The sequence below is a fragment of the Galeopterus variegatus genome, unplaced genomic scaffold (assembly GCF_000696425.1).
Source record: "Galeopterus variegatus unplaced genomic scaffold, G_variegatus-3.0.2 Scaffold305, whole genome shotgun sequence".
Lineage (NCBI taxonomy): Eukaryota > Metazoa > Chordata > Mammalia > Dermoptera > Cynocephalidae > Galeopterus > Galeopterus variegatus.
In genome coordinates, this window is record NW_007726416.1 from 425,718 (window position 1) to 448,061 (window position 22,344).

The 22,344-nt window shown below is 38.9% G+C and overlaps 1 protein-coding gene across 1 annotated transcript in view; it reads right to left on the reverse strand.

Annotated features, from left to right (window-relative positions):
- The window catches only part of MDN1 (MDN1, midasin homolog (yeast)), a 157,329-nt gene that overhangs the window by 5,568 nt on the left and 129,417 nt on the right, over positions 1-22,344 (reverse strand). Inside the window, exons 79-97 of the mRNA XM_008567220.1 lie at positions 21,301-21,774; positions 20,892-21,118; positions 20,202-20,357; positions 19,856-20,019; positions 18,962-19,123; positions 16,647-16,784; positions 14,479-14,620; positions 13,036-13,211; positions 12,298-12,450; positions 11,639-11,786; positions 9,243-9,571; positions 8,755-8,919; positions 7,398-7,499; positions 6,477-6,678; positions 5,128-5,298; positions 3,905-4,068; positions 3,149-3,238; positions 2,103-2,218; positions 1,329-1,503 (exon numbers count right to left, since the gene is read on the reverse strand). Coding sequence (XP_008565442.1) covers positions 1,329-1,503; positions 2,103-2,218; positions 3,149-3,238; positions 3,905-4,068; positions 5,128-5,298; positions 6,477-6,678; positions 7,398-7,499; positions 8,755-8,919; positions 9,243-9,571; positions 11,639-11,786; positions 12,298-12,450; positions 13,036-13,211; positions 14,479-14,620; positions 16,647-16,784; positions 18,962-19,123; positions 19,856-20,019; positions 20,202-20,357; positions 20,892-21,118; positions 21,301-21,774 — 3,454 coding nt within the window. The remainder of the gene's footprint in view (positions 1-1,328; positions 1,504-2,102; positions 2,219-3,148; positions 3,239-3,904; positions 4,069-5,127; positions 5,299-6,476; positions 6,679-7,397; positions 7,500-8,754; positions 8,920-9,242; positions 9,572-11,638; positions 11,787-12,297; positions 12,451-13,035; positions 13,212-14,478; positions 14,621-16,646; positions 16,785-18,961; positions 19,124-19,855; positions 20,020-20,201; positions 20,358-20,891; positions 21,119-21,300; positions 21,775-22,344) is intronic.

Here is a 22,344-nt window from a genome sequence, read left to right on the forward strand (position 1 = left end):
CTGAAACCCAGAATCCATTACACTGGTAGGAATGGTCTACTCTAGAAATCATCTAATAACAATGATTGATCTTGAGAAATAAGGCCATAAAATAAAATAAAGCCATAAATTTAAATTTTTCTTTTTTTTTTTGTTGGACTACATAAAAAGTAATCTCTTATGGATAACAAATTTTAAAAACTAATTTAAACTCATTCATATGTAGTAAAATCAAAGTATAGAACTATATTAGAAAATTGCATTACAACCTGCATAAATGACAGCATAGATGGCTTTAGAATTTAAATTCATCTAAGAAGCTTTCATTTAAGCTTTATAACAATTCTGTATGAGGTTATAATTATTGTTATAAGCATATATGTATGTTATAAGTATTGTTATAATCCTCATTTTTCAGAAGAAACTAACATTTAAGAAGAAAATAAGTTGCCCAAAGTCATGTGGTAGTAAGTGGGGAACTGGGATATTAACCCACATTCAGAAGTTACGCTCTAATTTTTTCTAGCAGAATATACACATTTTTGGTTGCTCATTGGCTCATACTGTAAAACAGCCATCACTGTGAAAAACAAACACTCTTGAGTGTCTGTAATGGTGGTAACAGGTTAAATATCCCTAATTCGAAAATCTGAAATATTCCAAAATCTGAAATGCTCCAAAATCCGAAACTTTTTGAGCCCTGACATGATGCTTAAAGGATATGCTCCTTGAACCATTCTGGATTTCAGATTTTCAGATCAGGAATGCTCAACTGGTATGTATTAAGCAAATATTAAAAAAAAAAAAAAAATCCAAAATCTGAAACATTTCTGGTCCCAAGGATTTGGATAAGGGATACTGAGCCTGTATTATAAGTAATCCTACTCAGGCTCCTAAGCTTTGTTAATACTGACAGAACATTAACGCTAGACAATTTCGGACTTAAAGAAATGTATTCTGAATACATTTTCTTTTTAAAAAATCAAAGTTGGTTTCAGATATTGCCATTTTGTGCATAGTCTTAAATAGTTTAATAGTACGTTATTGCATTTTATGTAAAATAAACATGGTCAGATTTACTTATCCTGCGACTAAACAATAGAATAGCAGGGTTAAGAAACAATTTAAAAGACAACTTAAAGGACCAAAATATTTGAGACATCCTTAAATTGCCCTTTTGAACTCTTTAAATTGTTGGTCTTCTCAAACATAGTTATCATATTCTCAGAACAGGTTAACTGGTATTTCAAAATGTTTTTTGCCACATCATATTTAAAACATTTAGGTGGCCCGGGGAACGTGGTTTGGTATTAATTTCCCATCAAACTGCCACTATATTCGTATCTTACCTGTTTGGTATGGTTGTCTACCATACTAGAAGAGTCATCGATAGCCAAACAAATCTGATACTGGCGTTTACTAGGCTTGGTCCTTCGAAGCCAAATCTTGTCTTTCCGAAATTGACTAGCAATGTACGGAATGACCTTCCGCATGTTCAGTCGCTTCCCAGTTCGATAGTCTCCTCTAATAAATTTATCCAAATGGGGATAAAGATTAGTTAAAAGCTGCTAATTCCTGAGAATTTTCCTTAAGAACAAAATCACATTAATAATACCTTAAAGCCAATAATACCAAATAACTAGGAAGCTGACACAATGAAGTGTCAATTGAGGACTAAGTGCCAGGATCTTCTTGACCCACTAATAATTAGGTCCTTCCAGAAAAGCTAAGACACATTTTCAAAAATTAGAAAAAACTATCTGCATTGAATATGAAGTCTTGGATAGTCTCTCTTCTAAAATTATGATTTGGACACATTTTTTAAAAGATCTAGGAGAGTAAAACAACATGTAATAAAGGGAAAAGCACATACAACCAAAGTCCCAGCCAATTTTCCCATCAGATAGTATGCATAAAAGAATCTGCATTCAGACCACACATCACAGAAACTCTGTGATAGGGATAATCATAGGAAAACAGTTAAGGAACACCATGCTGGTGCCCGTATGGCAGAAGTGGCAACCTAGAAGCCAGCACCATACATGTTTAGGTGCTGAGGTCAACAGAATTGGTGCCACTGCCATCAATGGGCACTGTGAGGCCTTCCAATGGGGAACACTTACTTCAGCTTGGCTGCCTGGGTAGGCTCTAATATGAGACGAAGCTGTTCACATAACTGTTGTGAAAGAGGTGCAGTCAAGACCAGGTAACTCTGCCACATCTCAGCTGCAGCTTTCTCCTGGGATGACAATAAAATGTAAGTTACCCTTAGAATGTCAGAGCCAACCAAGATGAAGCCAAGCAAAATGAAGGCCTGAAGCAAAATCATAAAAAATAACTTGCATGACCTTTCTCAAAAGAAGCACTTAAAGCTTCTCTCAGCAAGCGGCTATCCAATGCACTTGATTAAAAATGTCTCCCCTTCCACCAAAACTATAACCCACAGTTTATTATTAATGACAGTTAATTATTCACATCACCTACAAAGAGTATAACCTGTACTTTCCATATGGGGAGGGAAATGTGAATCGGTAATTTTGGTGCCAGCAGATACAGCCACTTATTCGTGGGCTCTCAAGAGTCATGTTTCAAAAGTAAAAGCAACAAGTGAATGCAAATCCATCAAGCAACACATTCAACAGTGTGCTCATTTCCTGGACACAAAGCCCCATGATTTTTCTACCAAATGTAACAGAACACTCAATACACATATGTGGTGAGAATGATGATGATAAGAGATATAAAATAAAAATATGTGTATATACAATAAATTTAGGATGCTAAGTCACTAAGAAGGAAACACTGGTTAATCCACACTGCCACATTAAGTCAGCCAGCAATGATCTAGGTGGCCTATTCTGATGGCCCAGCACAGACTTATGCCCAGTTTTTCAATCACTGTCACATCTATTCTATCCATTACAAAGCCAGTAAGAGAAGTTAAAGAAACTAAACACATCAGTTTCTTTCTGTTTTAATTAAGCTATAGATCTTGTGTCAGGCAGAAAGAGGAATGGATAAACTTAGGCTTTAGGATTGTAATTTTATTCTCCATATGCCCATATGTCCCTTTTACAAAGGTAACTGGAGCTAAGAACCTATTAAGCCTGCTGTATCTTAAAAAGCAAAATAAAAAAGAGATGTTTTATGAAAAAAAACAGTAACTTACTTCTTCTGGGTCTCCAAATTCATGTGGCTGCCACGTTTCCAACTGTCTCTCCAGTTCCTGTCTTAGTTCACTGACATCTTTTAAAAAAGGCTAAGAAGAAAGAGCCACAGATAAGAAGAGGCCCAAGCTAAAATCACCATCTTATTATCACTGGCTGCCTTCCTCCCTGCAGAATGAACTCAAAGTATACAGTCAAATGCCCCAAGACTCAAAACTTAAGCAAATTTAATGGCACAATGAGAATATACTAGACAACCACTATTCTTCTGCTCATTTTAGAAAGACAGCATGAAGAAAGGATACTTCTAACATTTATACGTCCACCCCAGCAAAACACCAATAATGAAAATGTTCTTTGTTTAATCTAGATTGCCATTAAGTCAAACTAATAGTGAAAAGAAATCAGGGTCCTCCTAAATGCAAGCATTAAGCCAAAGATCCTATTTAATTAACTGTCATAAACTCTTAATTGTCCTAAAAGCTCCTTACCAAAGATGGTAAGAAAAGTGGGATGAGAGAGCCAGAGGCGAAGGACCACACCCACCATCACAGACAAGTCAGGGCACTGTGACCTTGGGATTGGAACAGTGTCATCTGCTTAAAGAATACCTGTCACACCAATAGTGTTCCTAAAAATTTTGATAAGGGCATGATCCCCAAAACAATCAGATGTTCCATGAAGTTCTAAAGATTTAAAAGCAATTTAAAATTATATTTCATCAACTTATTAAAGCAGTAATTTGTGCATTTCAGTACCTGGAAAATCGTGTCCATGAAAAACTGATGGGCTGTATGAATGGTTGAATCTCGGCTTCTCTCTGGTTTCTCATTCTTTGTCTCCCTGTGAGATCTGTCTGTCCTGGGGTCTTCGTCTTCCTCTGTTTTAACAGTTTGGGTCTCCATCTCCACCTCATCAAAACCTATTTTTCATACAAGGACATCGTTTTACTTGCTGCCCATTAATCATAACAAACTTTACTCATTTTTTCCGCAACACATTTCCACATACTGATTCCACATGTTCCGCCTTCTTGAGAAAGTCACTGCCAATTCTTCCTCCCTTATTTCCCCTCCTTCCCACCCTGATGTTGAAGACAGCTATTTCGAGAACAGGATATAGGGGAGACTGCAGTTTATCCTAACAAGCCTTGTAAAACCGTGTGACTCTTTAAACTATGTGCATATAGAACTTTGATAAAAACAAAAACTAAAATAAAACCACAGTTCTATTTTATAGATGAGGAAACTGAGGCAGAGAGGATAATGTGTCTCAACCCATGAAGTGATTTGAATGCAGGAAAGCCTAATCACAGAGCTACACTTTTCCCACTGTTATATAATGGCAGGGCAGTCAACGGTGTTTAATACCTCTTAGAGGACAGGAATGAGGCAGAAGAAAAAGCCCTTGAATTTGGCAAGTTCTTTTGAATTTGCCTTTATTCTGTTGCTCATAGTTATTTTTAATGTGCAGAATGAATTCCTTTTTAAAAAAATAAACTGTCTAGTAACAGAACTTGGTTAACTATAAAATGGAAATTTATTACTTTCCCACATGCATTTTCCTCATTCTATGTCTTCTAATATTTTACCATTTTTGCTAATATTGCATATGTTTATATAATTGAAAACATCATTTCTCTAATCAAGAATGTACCTTCTTGTCACAGGTGTGGTAAATGTACTATTCTGTTTTCTTCTATATATTTTAAATAAACAGATAGGATTTTGTTTGAAATTCAAGTTTCGCAGGTCTCCTGGAAGGATGGTGTCCTGCACCACCCCTCCACCTTTCTGCTCCCAAACAAAATACAGTGAAATTGTTATAGGCAAATTATTCATTTAAGTCAGAGATTAGGACACAGAACAGAACAGACCAGACAAGACTAGACTACGGTACAAGGGAACTGTGGTCTAAGTAGGAGAACTGACTTTTCTAAGTCAGAGAGCTTAGGAGGGGTTTGCTCACTCACAGGACTCACCAGAGGTTGCTGTGGTCCCTGACTTGACCTCCTCTGGCTTCAGCTGCTCTATATCTGCTGCTCTGAGCTCCTCCTCCTCCTCTGCGTCCATAAGGGTATCCTCTATTTCCTCCTCTTCCTTATCCTTGCCAGGGTCTTTTGCACACTGTTGCTGCTCCTTACTGGCCACATCTGCCAAAAAAGCACACACAGATATAGAAAACTTAGGTCTTTGCAGAACAAAGTAATGATGAGTGAACTATGATTTCTGTCATTTCCAGCTTTCAAAATTCTATGATTGCCAGTTCTGCACATTGCTGGACCAGCTATATGGCTTGAACACTTGTCTGTGTCCAAGATTTCCTACTGACCTAACGATGTAATTGCCTATTCCCTACTTCCTACAGAAGTTATGCGGATATAGTGTAACTTTGCATGTGACCACAGAAATAGGATGCGTAACTGGGTTTTTACTGATATGACCAGAAAATGAACCAAAATAAACAGTCTGAGCACATGACTAATGGAAATCATCCTGCACTACTAACTTGTGGGTGGGTGAATTGTAGTTTTTTAAGAGTTGACTAAGAATAGAAAATGAAGCACAGAAAGACCAACATGGGAATCCCAGCATTGTGATCATGGACAAGTTCTTAAACATCTTTGGCTTCAGTGTGCTCACTTACAAAATGGAGAGATATTCTAGCTTATAAGAATATTTGAGGAATTCCCTGATCATGCAGCAAAGGCTGAGAAAGTTTTTTGTTGCAAAGCAAAAACTCAATACATGATAGCTATTATTATTACTGCCTTTTTTTTTTTAAAGTGGAGACAGGGAGAGAAAATAGTGATCCAACTCAAACATTTTTGTACCATCCTCACACTAGTTTACATATTAGGAATGAAACAGTGAAAAGTCACCAAGAGAACTAAAGAGAACTAAAAGGGGATAGTAATCAGTGACTAACTACCTACCTTGTGCTGTTTTTTCCCCTCCCCTTTTCACTTATGGGGAAAACACATTTTTCAGGTTCACAGGTCCTGCCATTGCAGGGACCTACCCAAAGGTGAGTATGAAGAAATTTCCAGTACTAACAAACCATGAAATTAGTGCTGCGTTTGGATGTGGCCAACAGTTATCAAGGATATTTAAATGGCTTATATTTAAGCCAGAAAATTTAAGCATCCACATCTGGCTACAGATAACTTTACACCAAAACCAAATTGCACTTCTGCACATTTCTTATTAGAAAGAAAATAGTTAAAAAGCTATTTCCACTCCCTAACACCCAGCAAGCACATAGTTACACAGCATAAGCTCTCACGGGAGAGCTCAATGAGCAAAAGGAGCAGATTTCCCTGCACCATACCATAGGTCTGTGCATCATATGTGTCGCTGCCTTGTTTAATGTGCTCAAATGCATCCGCATCCTCCACCTGGACCTGGCGCTGGGCTGGCCCCTGCTCGGCCTGGTTGTCTGTGTCCACAGTCCTCAGCCTCTTATGTACATGCTCATTGTGATCACCCATGGAGCGTTCATTGTCAGCCTGCCCAGGTTTCCTCTTAAAACTCTGTGGGAAATACGAGAAAATTCATCAGAGCCTTGTCTGCAATGACAAAAAGATTCAAAATAACCATAATTTCCATTCACGGAAAACAGGTTAAGTAAATTAGGCATAGTTATATAAGAATGAAATTTAATGCGGCTATTAAAAAAATTAGACTTCTCTATATTTATGCAAAACAATCTCTGTGATATATTTTTATATCTGAAATCAAGGCAAGGAAGCAAAGAAACACCCCTCACATACACATATACTCCCATACATGTCACATATACAGAAAATATCTGAAAGAAGAAAAAACTGGTAGCACTCATTTGCTCTGGGGAGGGTGCCTTGGGTGGCTTGGAGACAGGGACAGAATGTATGCTTTTCAGGGTATTGGTTTTTATACCTTAATTTTGTATCATGTGCATGAATTATACTGCTAAAAAAACTTAATGTTTAAAAAGCAAAAGACTATGGAAAATGGAGAGTAAGACTGGTTGGTGCTGGGCAACAGTACATAGCACCTAGCTCTCAAGCTCCATAGCAGGAGCACAGTGGGGGTGCAGGAATGATATCCCAGTGATAGGGTGCCACTTGGTCATGGTCTGCTTACCAAGGCTGTCATCATGTCAGCAAAGACAGGGAGCATGCCTTAAAAAAATTTTTTTAAGCCACTACTTCTAGAGCATCTTTTTCTACATGCAGCCTTCACCTAAGTTTAGTTGAAGAGTGACAGAAACCTGTGTGTTTTTCCTGGTGTGCTTCTGGGAAGCCAACTGAGCAATGAAGTTGGATTCATGGCCTTCTGCCTGGTTTGCATCTGCAGCTCCACTCCCATGTTCCTAGGAAATCAAAACCACAAAAGAATGAGGTGGAGGAAGCTATTACAAGCACCTATGCTGTACTATGCTGCACTGAACACAACTTCTCTCACCAATACTCTGATCTCAGAGTCATAGAATCACTCCTGCCTGCTCTGGAACTCATCTGTGACTAAGGCCTGGGCAGAAACAGGAGGTCTAGACCTCACTCTAGTTACCCTCTCAGGCACCTTCACTTTGCAAGGCTGATTGTTTCCTGTCTATAGGGGTATAAAGTCTTACTCAGAAGGCAGGACAGACCTCAATCAGAAACCAGCTTCATCATCAACCAGCTGTGTACCCTTAAGGATGTCATTTAACTTTATTGAGGCTTATTTTCCTCAAATATAAAATAGAGAAAATAGTAAGAACAATGTCATCTAATTCATAGGGCTATTGTGAGGATTTGCTGAAGTAATAAAAATGCTTAGTGCCCAATGGGTGCTCAGTGAAATGGCAGTGGCAGTGGTGGGGTATAACAAGTATAGATGGCTATTATTGGTGAGAAAACTGGGGCCCAATGAGGCTAAAGGAGTTGTCCAAAGTCACCACTGTAACTAGTAGGTCCTCTGACATTCAATACTGTTTTCATAGCATGCTGGCAACCTGAATTCTGGCCATATCACAAGGGTTTTTTTTTTTTTTTTTTTTTTTTTTTTTTTTTTTTTTTTGTGTGTGGCTGATAGGGGGATCTGAACCCATAGACCTTGGTGTTTTTCAGCACCACACTCTCCCAAGTGAGCTAACTGACTAGCCCATGAATTGTAGCCATATTGGAATACATCACCATCAGGTCAAGGAATGAAGAAGCGCTTTGCTTTTTAAATTAAAACATTTAGAAGCCTGGTGATGAGCAAGGAAAAAAGGAAAGCACCATTAGGGACTTACTGCTGCATCAAGTCTAAATTCAACCTTTCCTTCCTTGGGAGCTTTCTGAAAATCAACACTGATTCACCCATTGAGAACTACCAGTCGAATACATTTTTCTTATTAAGTACATCACTTAAGTATAGCCTTAAGTGTAGCAAATATTCTGAGGTTTGTCCTGAGAGGTGTATAAATATAGGTATACAATCATTTTCTCAAAGAATGAGAGATAATCTTTTAGACGTCAACAACAAAACAAACAACAGAAAAGATATCACTCATAACCAACTACTGCTAACAGAAAGAGATTTCAGACAGGCAGAAGAGACCCTCTTAAGAGGCAGCTGGCCACAGCAGCGAGGGCCATCACCTCTTTTCCCTGCTCCTTCTCGGGTGCAGCCCCAGCCAACTCCACGGCCTGCGTGCTCTGCACGTTCTCCACCCCAGTCTGCCCGCAGGAGGCATGCTCCTTCCTCTCTGTGGCCTCTGGCACCTGCTCCTCTGTGTCAGAGTTCTCCTGTTCTTCTTCTTGATTCTGCAGAGAAATCAAACACAGCATGAAATGCTCTGGGGGAAGAACATGAGGTGGGGGGGCCTCCCCACTCAGGGGAGTCTGCAGGGAGGGAGTCAGCCAGCAAGGGTCTTAAAATTCCATGGAAGCACAACGTGGTGATGGAGAAGTATCCTAAAAGAGATTCTACTGGGAATAAGGTAATTTCACCTCCTCGTTACTACAAGGGTACTTCAAAAGGTTCATAGAAAGAGTCATATTATCTTTCAATTCTATTTGTCCACGAACTTTTTGAAGTTCCCTCGGTATTATTTTTAACATAAGAAAAGCCAGACATTCCACAATACCTGGGGCTGGAAACCATGGTCAACAGATACACCATTCTCTCCATCTTCCTCACGGGCTTTTTCCTCCACAGACTGCTGCTGCTCCTCTGAGTTTTCTTCTGCTGAGTTTTCTTCCAGATGTTCGTCAGTATCTCCGTCTTGGTCATCAGCTCCTATGTCCATCTCTTGCTCCCCTTCCACCTTGTCATCTTCACTGGGGCCTTCCTCAGGCTCACACGAGCCTAGACCTTCATTCTGGTCCGCCTCGGTCTCTTCCTTTATTTCCTCAGCTTCGTGACCTGCTTCCTCCATATCCATTGATTTTTCTTTTATCTCCAAAGGATTCTCTTCTGGATAGACACAACAAAAAGAAGGAAAAGAGAATTTTAAGGACTTATATTTCTTAAGCTGGGAGGTCATTAGTTTTGGAATCTGACTTCAACCTTAAAGACAAGAAGCAAGCAAACATAAGATGAAGAAAATTAAAATTCACTGAGAATATAATAAGCTATCTGCCTTAAAATATCCAGGCCCATTTAGGCTATTATGTATGTGAACTAAAGAGCATTTGTATTAAAGAATATGCTAATGAATTAATGATAGTAAAATAATAGTTATTATTTTTTAATTATTTTATTACTATTCTCTAAACCAGGGATTGGCAAGCTATGTTCCATAGGCCAAATCTGGCCCTCTACTTGTTTCTGTAAGTGAAGTTTTACTGGAACACATCTGCATCAATTCTCTTACCTTTGTGTTTACCCCATCCATTTTGTATTACCTGTGGTTACTTTCACACTACATAGTAAAACTGAGTATTTGCAATAGAGAGCTTATGGCCTGCAAAGACTAGAATATTTATTATCTGACACATAATAGAAAAAGTTTGCCAACCCCTGTTCTAAACCATATGCATATATTACATATAATTGTTTCACTGGTGCATTTCATTAAAAAATAATAAATAACCAGCACTGGATAGATCATCTAGGCAACAAATCAACAGAGTAACCACTATTCTTTCAGAGGGAGAGAAGAAATCTAGGGTTATCAGTGGTGGGAGGGGGAAGCGAGGGAGATAGGGAGAGATTGGACAAGGGGCATAAAGAATAAGTATAATTTGTAACAATATGCATACTTGTAATATTGATTTGATCCACATGTCAACATTGATTCCCAAAAATATGTATAATCAATTATGATTAAATTTAAAAAGTAATAAATAATCCACTTAAAAAAAAAACCAAACCATAATCCAAAAAAACCCACAATAGGAAAATTTTAGATCAAAGATAGGAAATGACAGTTTATTGCTCAATTATCGTTGTGAGTAATTGGATATCATTCTTCATCACACAAGAAAATACAACTACTTCAAATGGAAACAATCTTATTTGAAAATGTTCTGTTTATTAAAAGAACTTTACTTTGGACACTTTGGAAATCAGTTATTTTTATTAACAGATTCCTTAAAATAATTTTATTATTCTACTATTATTTTATTAGCAAATTCTTTAAAATAATTGCTCCGTAATTCACACACATAATAGCCTAAATGAGCCTGGATATTTTAAGGCAGATAGCTTATTATATACTCCCAATAGATTTTAATTTTATGCTTGCTTGGTTGTTGATTCTAAGTTTGAAGTCTGATTTTTACATAAATGGAAACTCTTTATTCTTTTGTAACTTGCTATTTTTGTCCCAATATGGCATTTAAAAAACGTACCAATTTTTTTAAAGTAGCTTTTCCAAGTACGTAACTGATTCATTAATCAGAGTAAAGCTAGCTCATATCTTTCTACCTGGTTAGCCAGTATAAATGGCAGCCCTCTATTACAGAGGCGTCTTCTACACAATGTTTTCAAATACCAGATGGCACTCCTTAGAGGAGTCACTAGGGTGGAAAAATGGGTGTTAGAGGCACTAGATTACTGTTATGTGGCATGTAATTCCTCTTGGGATCATTCAATCTCATTTCCCATTATAATGACTTCCTACTTCAGAATAAACATACAACAATCAATAACTGTAACTATTATTCCCCTAAAAAAGCTGTAACTGGCCTCCATGAGAGCTCTAGGTATACCCAGACTGTACAGTGTTTACATCAGCCCATGGGATGGGACACACAGTAATGGCTATGGAAAGATGGAGCTATGTGTGGTGAAGTGCCACCAGTGCTAAAACACAGGACAGGAAGTGACCAGCAGTGACGTGCTGGCTTATGAGCTGTAAGCCTACTCACATGAGAAACACTACAAAGGAAGAACAAACTATTTTTTCCAACTGGGATTCAGCTGACCAAATATGATTTATGACCTGGCCATGACACCGGGCTAACCCCTGGAAGAGAAATCAGTTGCTATTCACTTCCAATGAGCCAACTGGTTTCTTTGCGTTTCTGAAAGACGTACCTTCTCCTTCTTCATTGTCTGTGTCCTCACCACCGTTCTTATTTTCACTATCGAGGTTCAAATCATCTGGAAGGTCCAAGGCCTCCGGTTCAGGTAGCTGTTCCTGATTGCCGTGGTAAGGGTCCACCTCATTCTCATCATATTCCCTCTTTGGGGCAGTAGAGAGAATAGGGTAAAAGATAAAAATAAAAAAATTGTAAAAGTAGAATTTATATCAAATTAGCTCTACATATTTATACTATGCTGACAGAATAATACAATTTCTCTTCTGTAAAATTACAAGCACACATTAGTATTTTAATGATATTTTTAGACCTTTCATGTTAGGTTTCAAATTTCATATTCTGTGCGGGTTCTCCAATGGTAAGTAGTGTGTTACTTGATTTCAATGAAGAAACTTAGGAGAAGAAATAAAAGCAGCACATATTTTAGCTTCCAAACTAGAGCATGAGCCCAAATAGCATTATTACCTCATCAATAATCAGCGATTAGATATTTTACGTTCTGTTAAGAGCCTCTGTTGCACATTGTCTTATGAAGCAAAGGGAGAGCAATCAATGAATATGGGAAAAAAATGTCTCAAGGTACCCTAAGAGCTATGCAGTGCAGTGGTCCTGGCCTTGAGTAAGGAGAGCTGATCAGTCTCAAATCCTCCTTACCTCATCTACTTGTTCATTAATTTTGTCCTGGCCCTGTCCACCATCATGAGCTTCTGCTTCTTCCTTTTCCTCCTTTTTATCCTGCTGTTTTTTATCTTTGTTCAAATTCCCAGCATCCAAGTTGTCATCTTTAGCCACAAGTTCAGAATCTTCCTAAATGTCAGAGAAGAAAAAACACAAAATCACACTTAACCCAAGAAACTGCTTCTGCATGGGTTGGCTTTCCCTAATGTAGCTCTTAGATGTGCATACTTTGTGTCTATTGGCCTATCCCATAGAAATATCTGCTGATCGGGTGCCATCCATGACCTGGAGAGAATGGTCCAGGTGTGCCCAGACAGCAGCAGCAGCAGCACTCAGTGGATGAACAGTGGGGTGGGTCTGTAATTGGATGCCTCACGCTGTGCTGCTGCAGTGTTACACTCAGCCCTGGAGTTCTCTTGGGCTGGGAGCTAGAAAAATTCAGTGGCCAACAGGAGAATCAGCTTAGAGCGTTTGCACTGAGTCTTCTTAACTTTCCTCCTCCATAACACTTGGGATGACTTGGGTCTGGCTACTCTTTCAGTTCTGAAAACAATCAATGAGATAGGAGAGAAAAAAGAAAAAGGAAAGATGGAAGAAATAGAAGAACAACAACTATGAAAAAGGAAGAGCAGTAAATGACAGGGAGTTGCAGATGGCAGGAAGATTACCTCCTCTCAGCCTGGGGACTTTGGGATGGGGGAATCTTTCAATTACCTCATCCATTCCTGGTCCTGTTTCTTCAGTTTTACTGTCCTCTTCCTCCTCATCTTCCTCATCATCGTCATCACCCCAAAGCCTCTCATCTAGTTTGTCAGCTTGCTCACCATTGAGATCACCCATCTGTTTATCCAGGTCTCCGCCCTCACTATCTGATTTCTCATCATCCTCTTCTGAAAGGGAAGGCACTGAGCTTAGTTATGCAGATCCCCAAACCAACCCAGTCTTTTGTGTGTAACAGAGGCATGGCCCCTCTCTCTGGGAAGGGCCCTGCCTGGGATTTACCACCTGTTTCTACAGAATACCCTACAGGCACGTGCCTTTAGAGCTACTGAAGCAGTCCTCCTGTGTGTTTTGCAAACTGTTTGGAGGAACAAGAAAGTCTATAATGTGTGAACAGATAGTAAGAAGAGTACATGGATGGAATGTACCTGGAACAGCTGTCAGGATGTCTGGTTCTGGTGCTGGGGGAATACCCATTACGGGGGTCACCATTATGGGCTTTAGCTTCCTATCTGTGACATGATGGAATTGGACTAGGTGATTTCCAAGTGTCCTCCCCCTTCTCCAACACACTGTACTTCTACGATTCTATCCAACATCTAAACTCAGGTCTAGATCAATTAATCAGAATTTTCTTGCCTTTGTCTTTGTTTGAGGTCTACTTATGCTTCTCAGGCAAGTGTACACTCTTCTACTCTAAGGTCAGCTTTCATTTCTGCAAGATCCTCACTTAGAACAAGACACTATATCTCATAGTAAGCTTTGGACAGAAATTTAGGGCAAGAGCTGAATTATGGTACAAACATATGGCAGATGACGATGTGCTGTAAGAAATCATATTTTCAAATAATTTTTAATGACAAGGGGAATGTTCATAAGATGTTAAATGAAAAAAAAAAAGTGGACTACGGAACTGTACCTGGTCTATATAACAACAAATGGGGGAAAAATACCAAAATTTATTAAATGGTTTGGATGATGGTCCTAATAGGGATTTATTTCTTTCCTACATTTCTGTTCCAAACCATCCACAATAAACATCTACTGTTTTTGCAATTAGAGGGAAAAAAGTTATTTAAAAAACTACCCAGAACAATTTGCTTTGAATTAAGAGCCAAGCTGCTAGGGATCATCGCTTTGCTCTTTCAGGCTTCCCTGAAGGGAACTACTGAGCCACTACATCTGGCACATGAGGTGGCCAGAACATCAGTCAATGACTCAGTTCACTCAGAGAAGAATCTCCAAAACTGACTGGACTTCTGCTTTGGTGGCGATGGCAATGTCACATGCAGACACGTAGGTTTTCATTTGCAGTTACACAGAGGAGCTGACTTGTTTCGAAAGACCACAATGGGCTCCTTCTTGGGAACATGTAATTTCCTGGATAAAATATTTACATTTTCAAAAACAAGAGTGAAGTGTCAGATAATCTCAAACCTTGTTCTTCAAGCTCCCCATCATGCATTTTCCCATCAAAGTCTTCCGACATTTCAATGGCATTATCCTCGCCCTTAATATCAGATTTTGAGTCAGGATCCTCTTTGTCCTTTTCTTGACCTTTCTGAAATGTATCTTCCACCTATATCAAAAGTATTATAGAAAATATAAATGAATGTTGTAACTTTACTAATGCTTACTTCAGCTCTAGGATATAAATGCCAAAGTTAATGGTGCAAAAATATCTTTGGGGAGAGAAAAAAAAAGAGAACCAACAGAGAAAGCCACATGCAGTAATTTCTTAAAAGTTTATTTTACATTTCTGGAATTAATTTCTACTTTATTACATTTGTGAGCAGAGAGTATGAAATTTTGTTCAGGTTTACGTCATGTGAACTGCATAAAAAAAAATTTCCAAGATGTTTAAAAAGACTATGTATTCTTTGGATAAAAAATTCACCAATCTTATTATCCAAATCTTTAATATCTATTTTTGTCATTTTAATCTCTGAAAGACAATGCCCCACTGTGAATGTGATTTTGTTCACTTTTCCTTAACTCATATATTCCTATATAATCTATGTGATATTTGAGGCAAACAGGTTCATGATTGTTATCTCTTTTGTTACAGTTGACTTCTACAAGTCCTTTTAAAAGAATTCTAGGGCTGGGCCAGTTAGCTCAGTCCGTTGGAGTGTGGTGTTACAACACCAAGGTCAAGGGTTCAGATCCCCATACCAGACAGCCGCCAAAAAACCAAACCAAAACAAAACAAAAAAGATTTCTAAGCAAAACAGCAAGAGCAAGTTTCCATAGCACAACCATCCTCCAAAACTCCAAAGGAAATTACCACCAGTGACATTCTGGTCCATCTTTGACTTTTATCCATGAATATACCAACACATACTTAGTGATACAGGTGATATTTATCAATACCTGCCTCCCAACATCTTTTGAAATAAAAAAGGAATCATTCTTTACAGACTGTTAGGCAGTTTGCTTTTCTCTTTTAATTAAAAAAATATATATCTTAGATACATTTCCATGTTAATACATACAAACCTACCTCATTCTGTTTAATTAATATATAGTATTGTTCTGCATGAATGGTACCTTAATTGAAATAATTGCCTCCTGATGAATATCTGGATTGTTTTACAATTTTCACCATTATAAATAATGCTTTGTAAACATCCTTGTATAGACATACATACACTCTCACATACCTACTTATCTTTGACCATTACTAGCATTTCTAGAAGAAAACATGGAATTGCTGGGTCAAAGAATATACATAACTTAAAATTTAGCAGATACTGTTACATTGCTCTGGTAGTTTTTTTATCCCACTTAATGGTTTTTGCATTGGATTGTACTCTTCTGTTAGGTTTGAATTTTTTTACTTTAATTTTTCTTTCAGTTAGAAGAGTAGTATATGCTGATTAAGTTAAATCTGAGAAATGCAGAGAAGCCAAAATAACAAAAAAATTACACAGAACTCCACCACATAAATATTACATTACTCCTTTTTAAAAAAATTTCTTCCCAATTTCCCATGCCAAGGAAAAGAGTGAATTTGAATTGGTTTGCTCCTCTCATAGCTGTAACCATACTTTTAATACAAATTTATGACATGATTTAGACTTAGAATACTCTTTTAAGTGATAAAAAGAAATCCCACTACCTTTTATATCCTCAAGTCACAGCTGATAACCTAAATAACACAACACACATAAAAACACTTCTAAATGAGATGGGCACTTTAAAAAGCAATGCAATAACCTTAGTCCACAGCACCTGAATATTTCAAAAGCATTCTTGATTCCAACCAAAAAAGGATACAGATTTTAAAATTTCATCAAGTCTTAAAGACATACAACAACAAAAGCTATTCATAGCAAAGTCTGGCATTTTTGTTTAATGCAATTATCACTGAAAACAGCCAACCTTTTTATCCTTAAAATTACTACTACCAAAAAATACTCTCTAGAAAATCTTAAGCAAGTATCTATTTACACCGACCGCCAAAGCTCCAATATCCCTACTGCTCCAGATTTGAAAGCCATTTAAAAGAAATTTTACATGTGTAATTTAAATATTGAAAAGAAAGGGAAAAGGAAGTCCGCTTCTATAAACTATATATCTATTTCACGCATATGCAAACATACCTGTTCTTCGTTGTCTATCTGGTCACTCACATCTTTCATGCCCTCGCCTTCTCCAATTCCACCTCCCTCATAGTCATGGAACTCAGTTGCTCCCTCTCCTTCTGAATCTTCCATAAATTCTTTGGGCAAGCAAAATCCCTTGGAAAAATAAAAAAATGGAGGGAACAGTTATGCACAAAAGCCATTAAAAAGGGGATTTCCAGTCCTGCCACAGGAAAAAAATATTAAACAAATGCTTAACTCTTTTTCTAGCTCAGTATCTTAAATCTGCTGGAAATACAGCAGACCTTTGCCATTCTTTTCCTCCTTGGTGATAACAGTTATTGTGCAGTTTCACAACTTGACATCATATCTATTACATGAGGGATTGACTTTGTAGAGGCCTCTAGCATTGGTAACTTGTCACTGTGCCAAGACAGAAATTTTAATGAAGTATGCTAGAAGGATGGTATTTAGGAGCAGGTCATTGAGCAAGGGCAGAATGCGCTCTGGAGAGAACACCACAGTCTGACACAGTAAGAATCGAAGTGTTAACGAAACTGTGTTTCATGTTAGAAAATAGGCTGAAAAGAAAAACTATTAGCCTAAGGGACAAAAGCAAATAGAAAAAGATGGAGAAGAAAGCAGTCACTCTCAATCAGAAATTTTAACCTTATAAGACAAAATATATGCTATCAAGATATTTGTGAATCTGAGGATGAGAATGTAGTAAAAAATAAGCTGCCAATTAACAAGGAATTAAGATCCAAGACCAGCAAACACTGATTGTGACTTGCTTACACAGAAATAGCTTCCTGTGGATTAAGTGCTTTAATTACAACCTAGATCTATAATCTTAGCACTGTATCTAACCTACTGTCAAGTTCCCTCAGCCCTATTCAGAAAGAATATACAATTCAGACACACAAAAAATTAAAGCAAAGGCAAACTCACATTCTGGACACATATTCTGGGAAAGTCGATTGGAAAATACATTGTGGTTAACTTACTTAATTTTCCCATTGAGCTACATTATTTTTAAAGAGACACATTCAGATGTAGGCAGGAGAATGAGACCACATAGGAAGGAGATTCAGATCCCTTCTCCAGGTACATCACCACAAAAGCTACAGCTAGGACAGCCACTGGGCTCCCAACATTCTGCACCTATTAGAACCATTCTCACCCCCATACCTCCTCCCCAAAACACACACAGGTTTGACTGGCCAAAGTCATTCCAGAGTCTATCAGACAAAAGGAACAGTGCAAATAGACAAATATAGCTCACTCAAATCTCAAGGCACCCTTGTCATACATGACCCTGCCACTGTCTTTTGTATAGTCTTTTCTCCAGGAACTTATGGGATGTAAGTGCAACTCAGTGCCCATCAGATATATGGGACAAACCTGAGACTCATTCATTTACTTATTCCTCAACAGATGCACACATTTATCCTCTAGATAAGAGGCATTAGGCTTGCCTCCCACTTTTTGAACGTTCTGGTATTTCAGAGACTCATAACTAAGAAGTCTTGAGTGTTCACAAGTAATCCAGACCCCATCTTCAGTTTGTAAATTCCTATCTTCAAGTGAATCTCACCTGCACTGCACTTAGATTTGGAGAATATCTTAGAATACTTAATGAAGGGGGAAAAACTGTATATTCAGCTGAAGGTAGTTCTCGCAAAAATGCTACTTGAGTGTAGGCAGATCTCACTTTACATATGAGGAAATTGAGGCTCAGAATTCAAGAACTGAATACCTCTGTGACTGGACCTATCATACCATGTTGGGTCTGTTAGATTTCATTATCTCCTGCCCCTGAATCTCAAGAGCAGGGTCTACAATCTCTATAAACTCAGTGCTTTTCACAGTACTGAGTACAGGACTGAATGAATGAATGACTTTCCTCTTAAGGAAAAACCCTCCTCCTAATACTAAGAGCCCCACTACCATGTAACCATGATTACATATAAATGGTTTAAAGAAAACTTAATAGCCTTAATGATTTATCCTGCAAGTGTAGCTCAAGAGTTACCTGAAGAAGATTACAAATTGGGGTCAGGGAGAGAAGGGTGTATTAATAGAAAGCAGCAGACTCTCAACAGCCTCTGGAGTCCAGAGAACTCATCAGCATGGCGTCTGCAGGTTCCAAGATGTTAGTAGAAACAAGTTTAGCAAAAGGGTGCTGGGCAAAGCCCTAAAGAAGCCAGAAGGAGAACAAACAAGCTCCTATTTGTGATGGTCCAAAACAAAAGCCCATCAAACCAAACACTAATGGAAATAGAGTATTTGGGTCCCTGCTGCCCCACAGCACTCATGTGAATAGTACTCACCTTCTGGGCAAGCTCTGTAAACACCTGGGCAAGTGTAGAGAGTAGCTTTGCAGTGCTCCGGTGAGTCACCAGAGACATGGTCAGGAAGAAGAGGACGAGGTCTGAGTAGCTGGAGAGCATGGGCACCAGGCGCACCAGCAAGCAGCAAGACTGGCTGAACAGCTGGGGGCAAAGCAAACATATTGTTTATTTAACAGGTCCCAGCTCTCCTTTGGAGTGATAAAAACGTTCTAGAACTAGATAGTGGCACTGGTTGTATAATACTGTGAATGTACTAAATGTAACTAATGGGGAGTTAGGTGTTTTTACCCTCCCTCACTGAGATTTCTTCTTCATTCCCACAAACCCTCACAAAAGTGCACTTTAAATTCTCAGTTACTAAAGTTGCATTTAGTTAACAATTAAAAAATAATAATAAAATGTTTATAAATTCTATAGCCAATTCAAAGTTGGCACTGGAGGCAATGCTACAGAACAACAAAGAATGTCCTACAAAATAAGTGCTTCTCTGGATTTACTATAGAAACTACAACTTCTTACTCTGCTAGCTTAATGTAGAGGGTGTGGTATTTGCAGAGGATGGTGGTTAAGACTCAGCTGACAGCAGCAACATCCATCAACATCAAATACTGGGGGTAAATGATTAGGATATGAAAGAATCCTAAAATAATGGATATTCTGGATTGTTAGCATTTTTGCACCTATGTATCTTATAATTGTAGCCCTTAGCTAGCAAACTCTCAGCTTTTCAAAGCTTGTCAATGATATTTACATGTACAAATAGATCAAACTCTCAGTGATTTCGGCACTGAGGCCTGCTTGTGAACCTATCCCCATGCAGCAAGGTGAAGCCCACTCTGCAGAGCAAGACACTTGTAAAAAACAGTTGGTTACCGTGTGCTTTGCTGCTGTGCCATCCTCACCATACGACTTCAGCCTCTCCAACAGTTCGGAGACGGCAGAAATTATCTTCTGCACGTGCAAAGCGCTCACATCAGCCCAGAAGTCATCCTCTAAGAGTTTTGTTAGATGTCCTGATTGCAGTCTCTCGAAGCCTGCTGCCTCTTTCATTCACAGAAAATACAACATGATGAATAACAGAAAACAAACCATTTCATTTCTCTTCATACACAGCCGTCTATTTCTAACATCTGTCCTTAATTATTTAGCCACAGAAATAAATCATCAAATACAAAAGTTAAATCAAGTATGAAACGAATTTTTGTCGGACTTGGCATACCATTCTCTTCCTGTGGTCTTGTTTGATTTGTATTCTCCTCTGCTTTTTTCTTGTTTCTTTCTGCTAAGTTCTGGACGGCACAGAGGATGGCTCGGATAGCACTTTCCATTTGCTCTGAAAAATCTTCCACAAACCCTTCATCCAACATTTGGTTCCCTAGTAAGTAGCATGATACAAAAAAAAACAAAAAATTCCAATCATTTGTTTCTGCACCTCCTGTGGACGAGCCTCTGTAGCAAGCTATTCTGGATACAGAAATGAGTAAGACAACTTCCTTGCCTAGATAAATCTACAAGTTTATGATTTTAAATTAAAACAATTTTGCTAAAAGAATGTAAAATATGAAAATAATAGTTAAGATGGTGTGTATAAACACCAACATAGTCTAAATATTAGCCTTAAGCTTTGCAGTGCAGGGGAAAACTAACAGAGGAGTGAGCTTATGCTGCCTTCCTACACATGTGCTACAAAGTGTGCGGCATGAGGACAATCCAAAGGCAAGGCACTCAAATGAATGAGGCAAAATGTTAAGAGCTGTGGATCCCAACCACACCTCCCTGCCTTAGAACCTTGGACAGGTACATCTAGAAGAAAATGTAATGTGGCTTTAGAATCACTAGACTTAAACCTACAATGTACCATTTCTACATTGAACTTTTACTCCCTTACTATACAAGAGTCTTTACTTACCTCCTTGGCTGCTTGAAGTGAGTAGGTGTGTCTTCCAGGTAGTAAACTCATCCGTGGCTTTACTGATTTCTCCTCTTACATAGTCCAGGCTTTCAACTAATGCCATTTGTGGGTCTGTTTGCTCAACCTCAATCCCTGGAAGAATGAACAAGGACTGCAGGCCTTGCAAATGAGCTGACATCTGAGACAGGCAGTTCAGCCCAGCAGAGCAAACTTCAAAATCTGTCCTATAACAGAAATGCCACAATGTTGAAAGGAAGGGGCTACAACACACACACACACACACCTCCCTCCAACCACTAAAATGTACACACTGAAGCATCATTCTTTTCCTAATTTTATCCCATTACTAAATTCTGAATAAGCACCCAAGCACACAGAAGAAGAGTAAAAACATAGACACACGTACCAAGAATGAAAGAGAGTCTCACACGACTGCTGTCTAATTCTGTCGACTTCAGCTTTCACTGCTTTAATGGTTTCCAGCATCTCTGTTAATCTTGTAGTTGACTGTTGCCAAAGTTGGTCCTGTTTCCGCATCCGGCAACCAGAAGGCAGCTGATTTCCAGGAACTGGGGACGGGTAGCTCAGTTCAGAAGGAATTAGGTCCAGAAGCCGTCCCTTGGTTAGTTCTGGTCCTCCCAGGTCGGGGGCAGAAGGCTGACCCTGCACCTGGGCATTGCCAAGGCCTGGAGATGGCCCTGCACTGGGGCAGCACTCCAGCAGCCAGGAGAGCTGCTCGAGCAGGATCTGGCTTTGCATCGCCAGGTGCTGCAGCCGCTCTGTCCACTGCTGCAAGCCATCCTGAGGAGGGAAGGCCACAGGGTAGACCAGAGGCCCTGTCAGCCTGCTGTCAATCTCCTGCACACAGCTGAGGAGGTTCCTGTGCAGAGAAACCCATGGAAAAAACACACTGGCATCTTAAACCATGTCATCATATTAGTTTTAACAGTAAACTCATTTGTGTGTTGCTAAACATGGGCTTTTTTTCAGGTAATGAAGAAGGAAAGATCCTGCAGATAGGTAAGAAATCTTTTTAAATGCCTCCCAAAGTACTTAAACACATCCTTCGGTATTTCAGGAGAGGTATCAAAACAACCTGCTTACCGCCTGACCCTTAGAGCCCTCTCACGTCCAACACAATCATACCACTGCAGTGGTTTCGACTACTACTATCTAGTAAATGAACTGTGTACTTTGCTACATGAGCCCTAATGAATGTAGTAGAAAAAGCTGAAGTGAAAGTGATTAGAGTCTGGAAATACTATCCCTCCGCCAAGAATCTACTCAACAGATCATGACAGCCTTCCTAACTGTCCTTATCTTTTAGTTATTTGTTTCCATTGAGCAGTATGCATGTATGGCTCAGCAAATTGCTACTTTGGGACTCCAAAAACCTAACTTATGGAAGCAGACTCAAATCTGATCTGTGCGCAGTGACTCAGATGCCTGG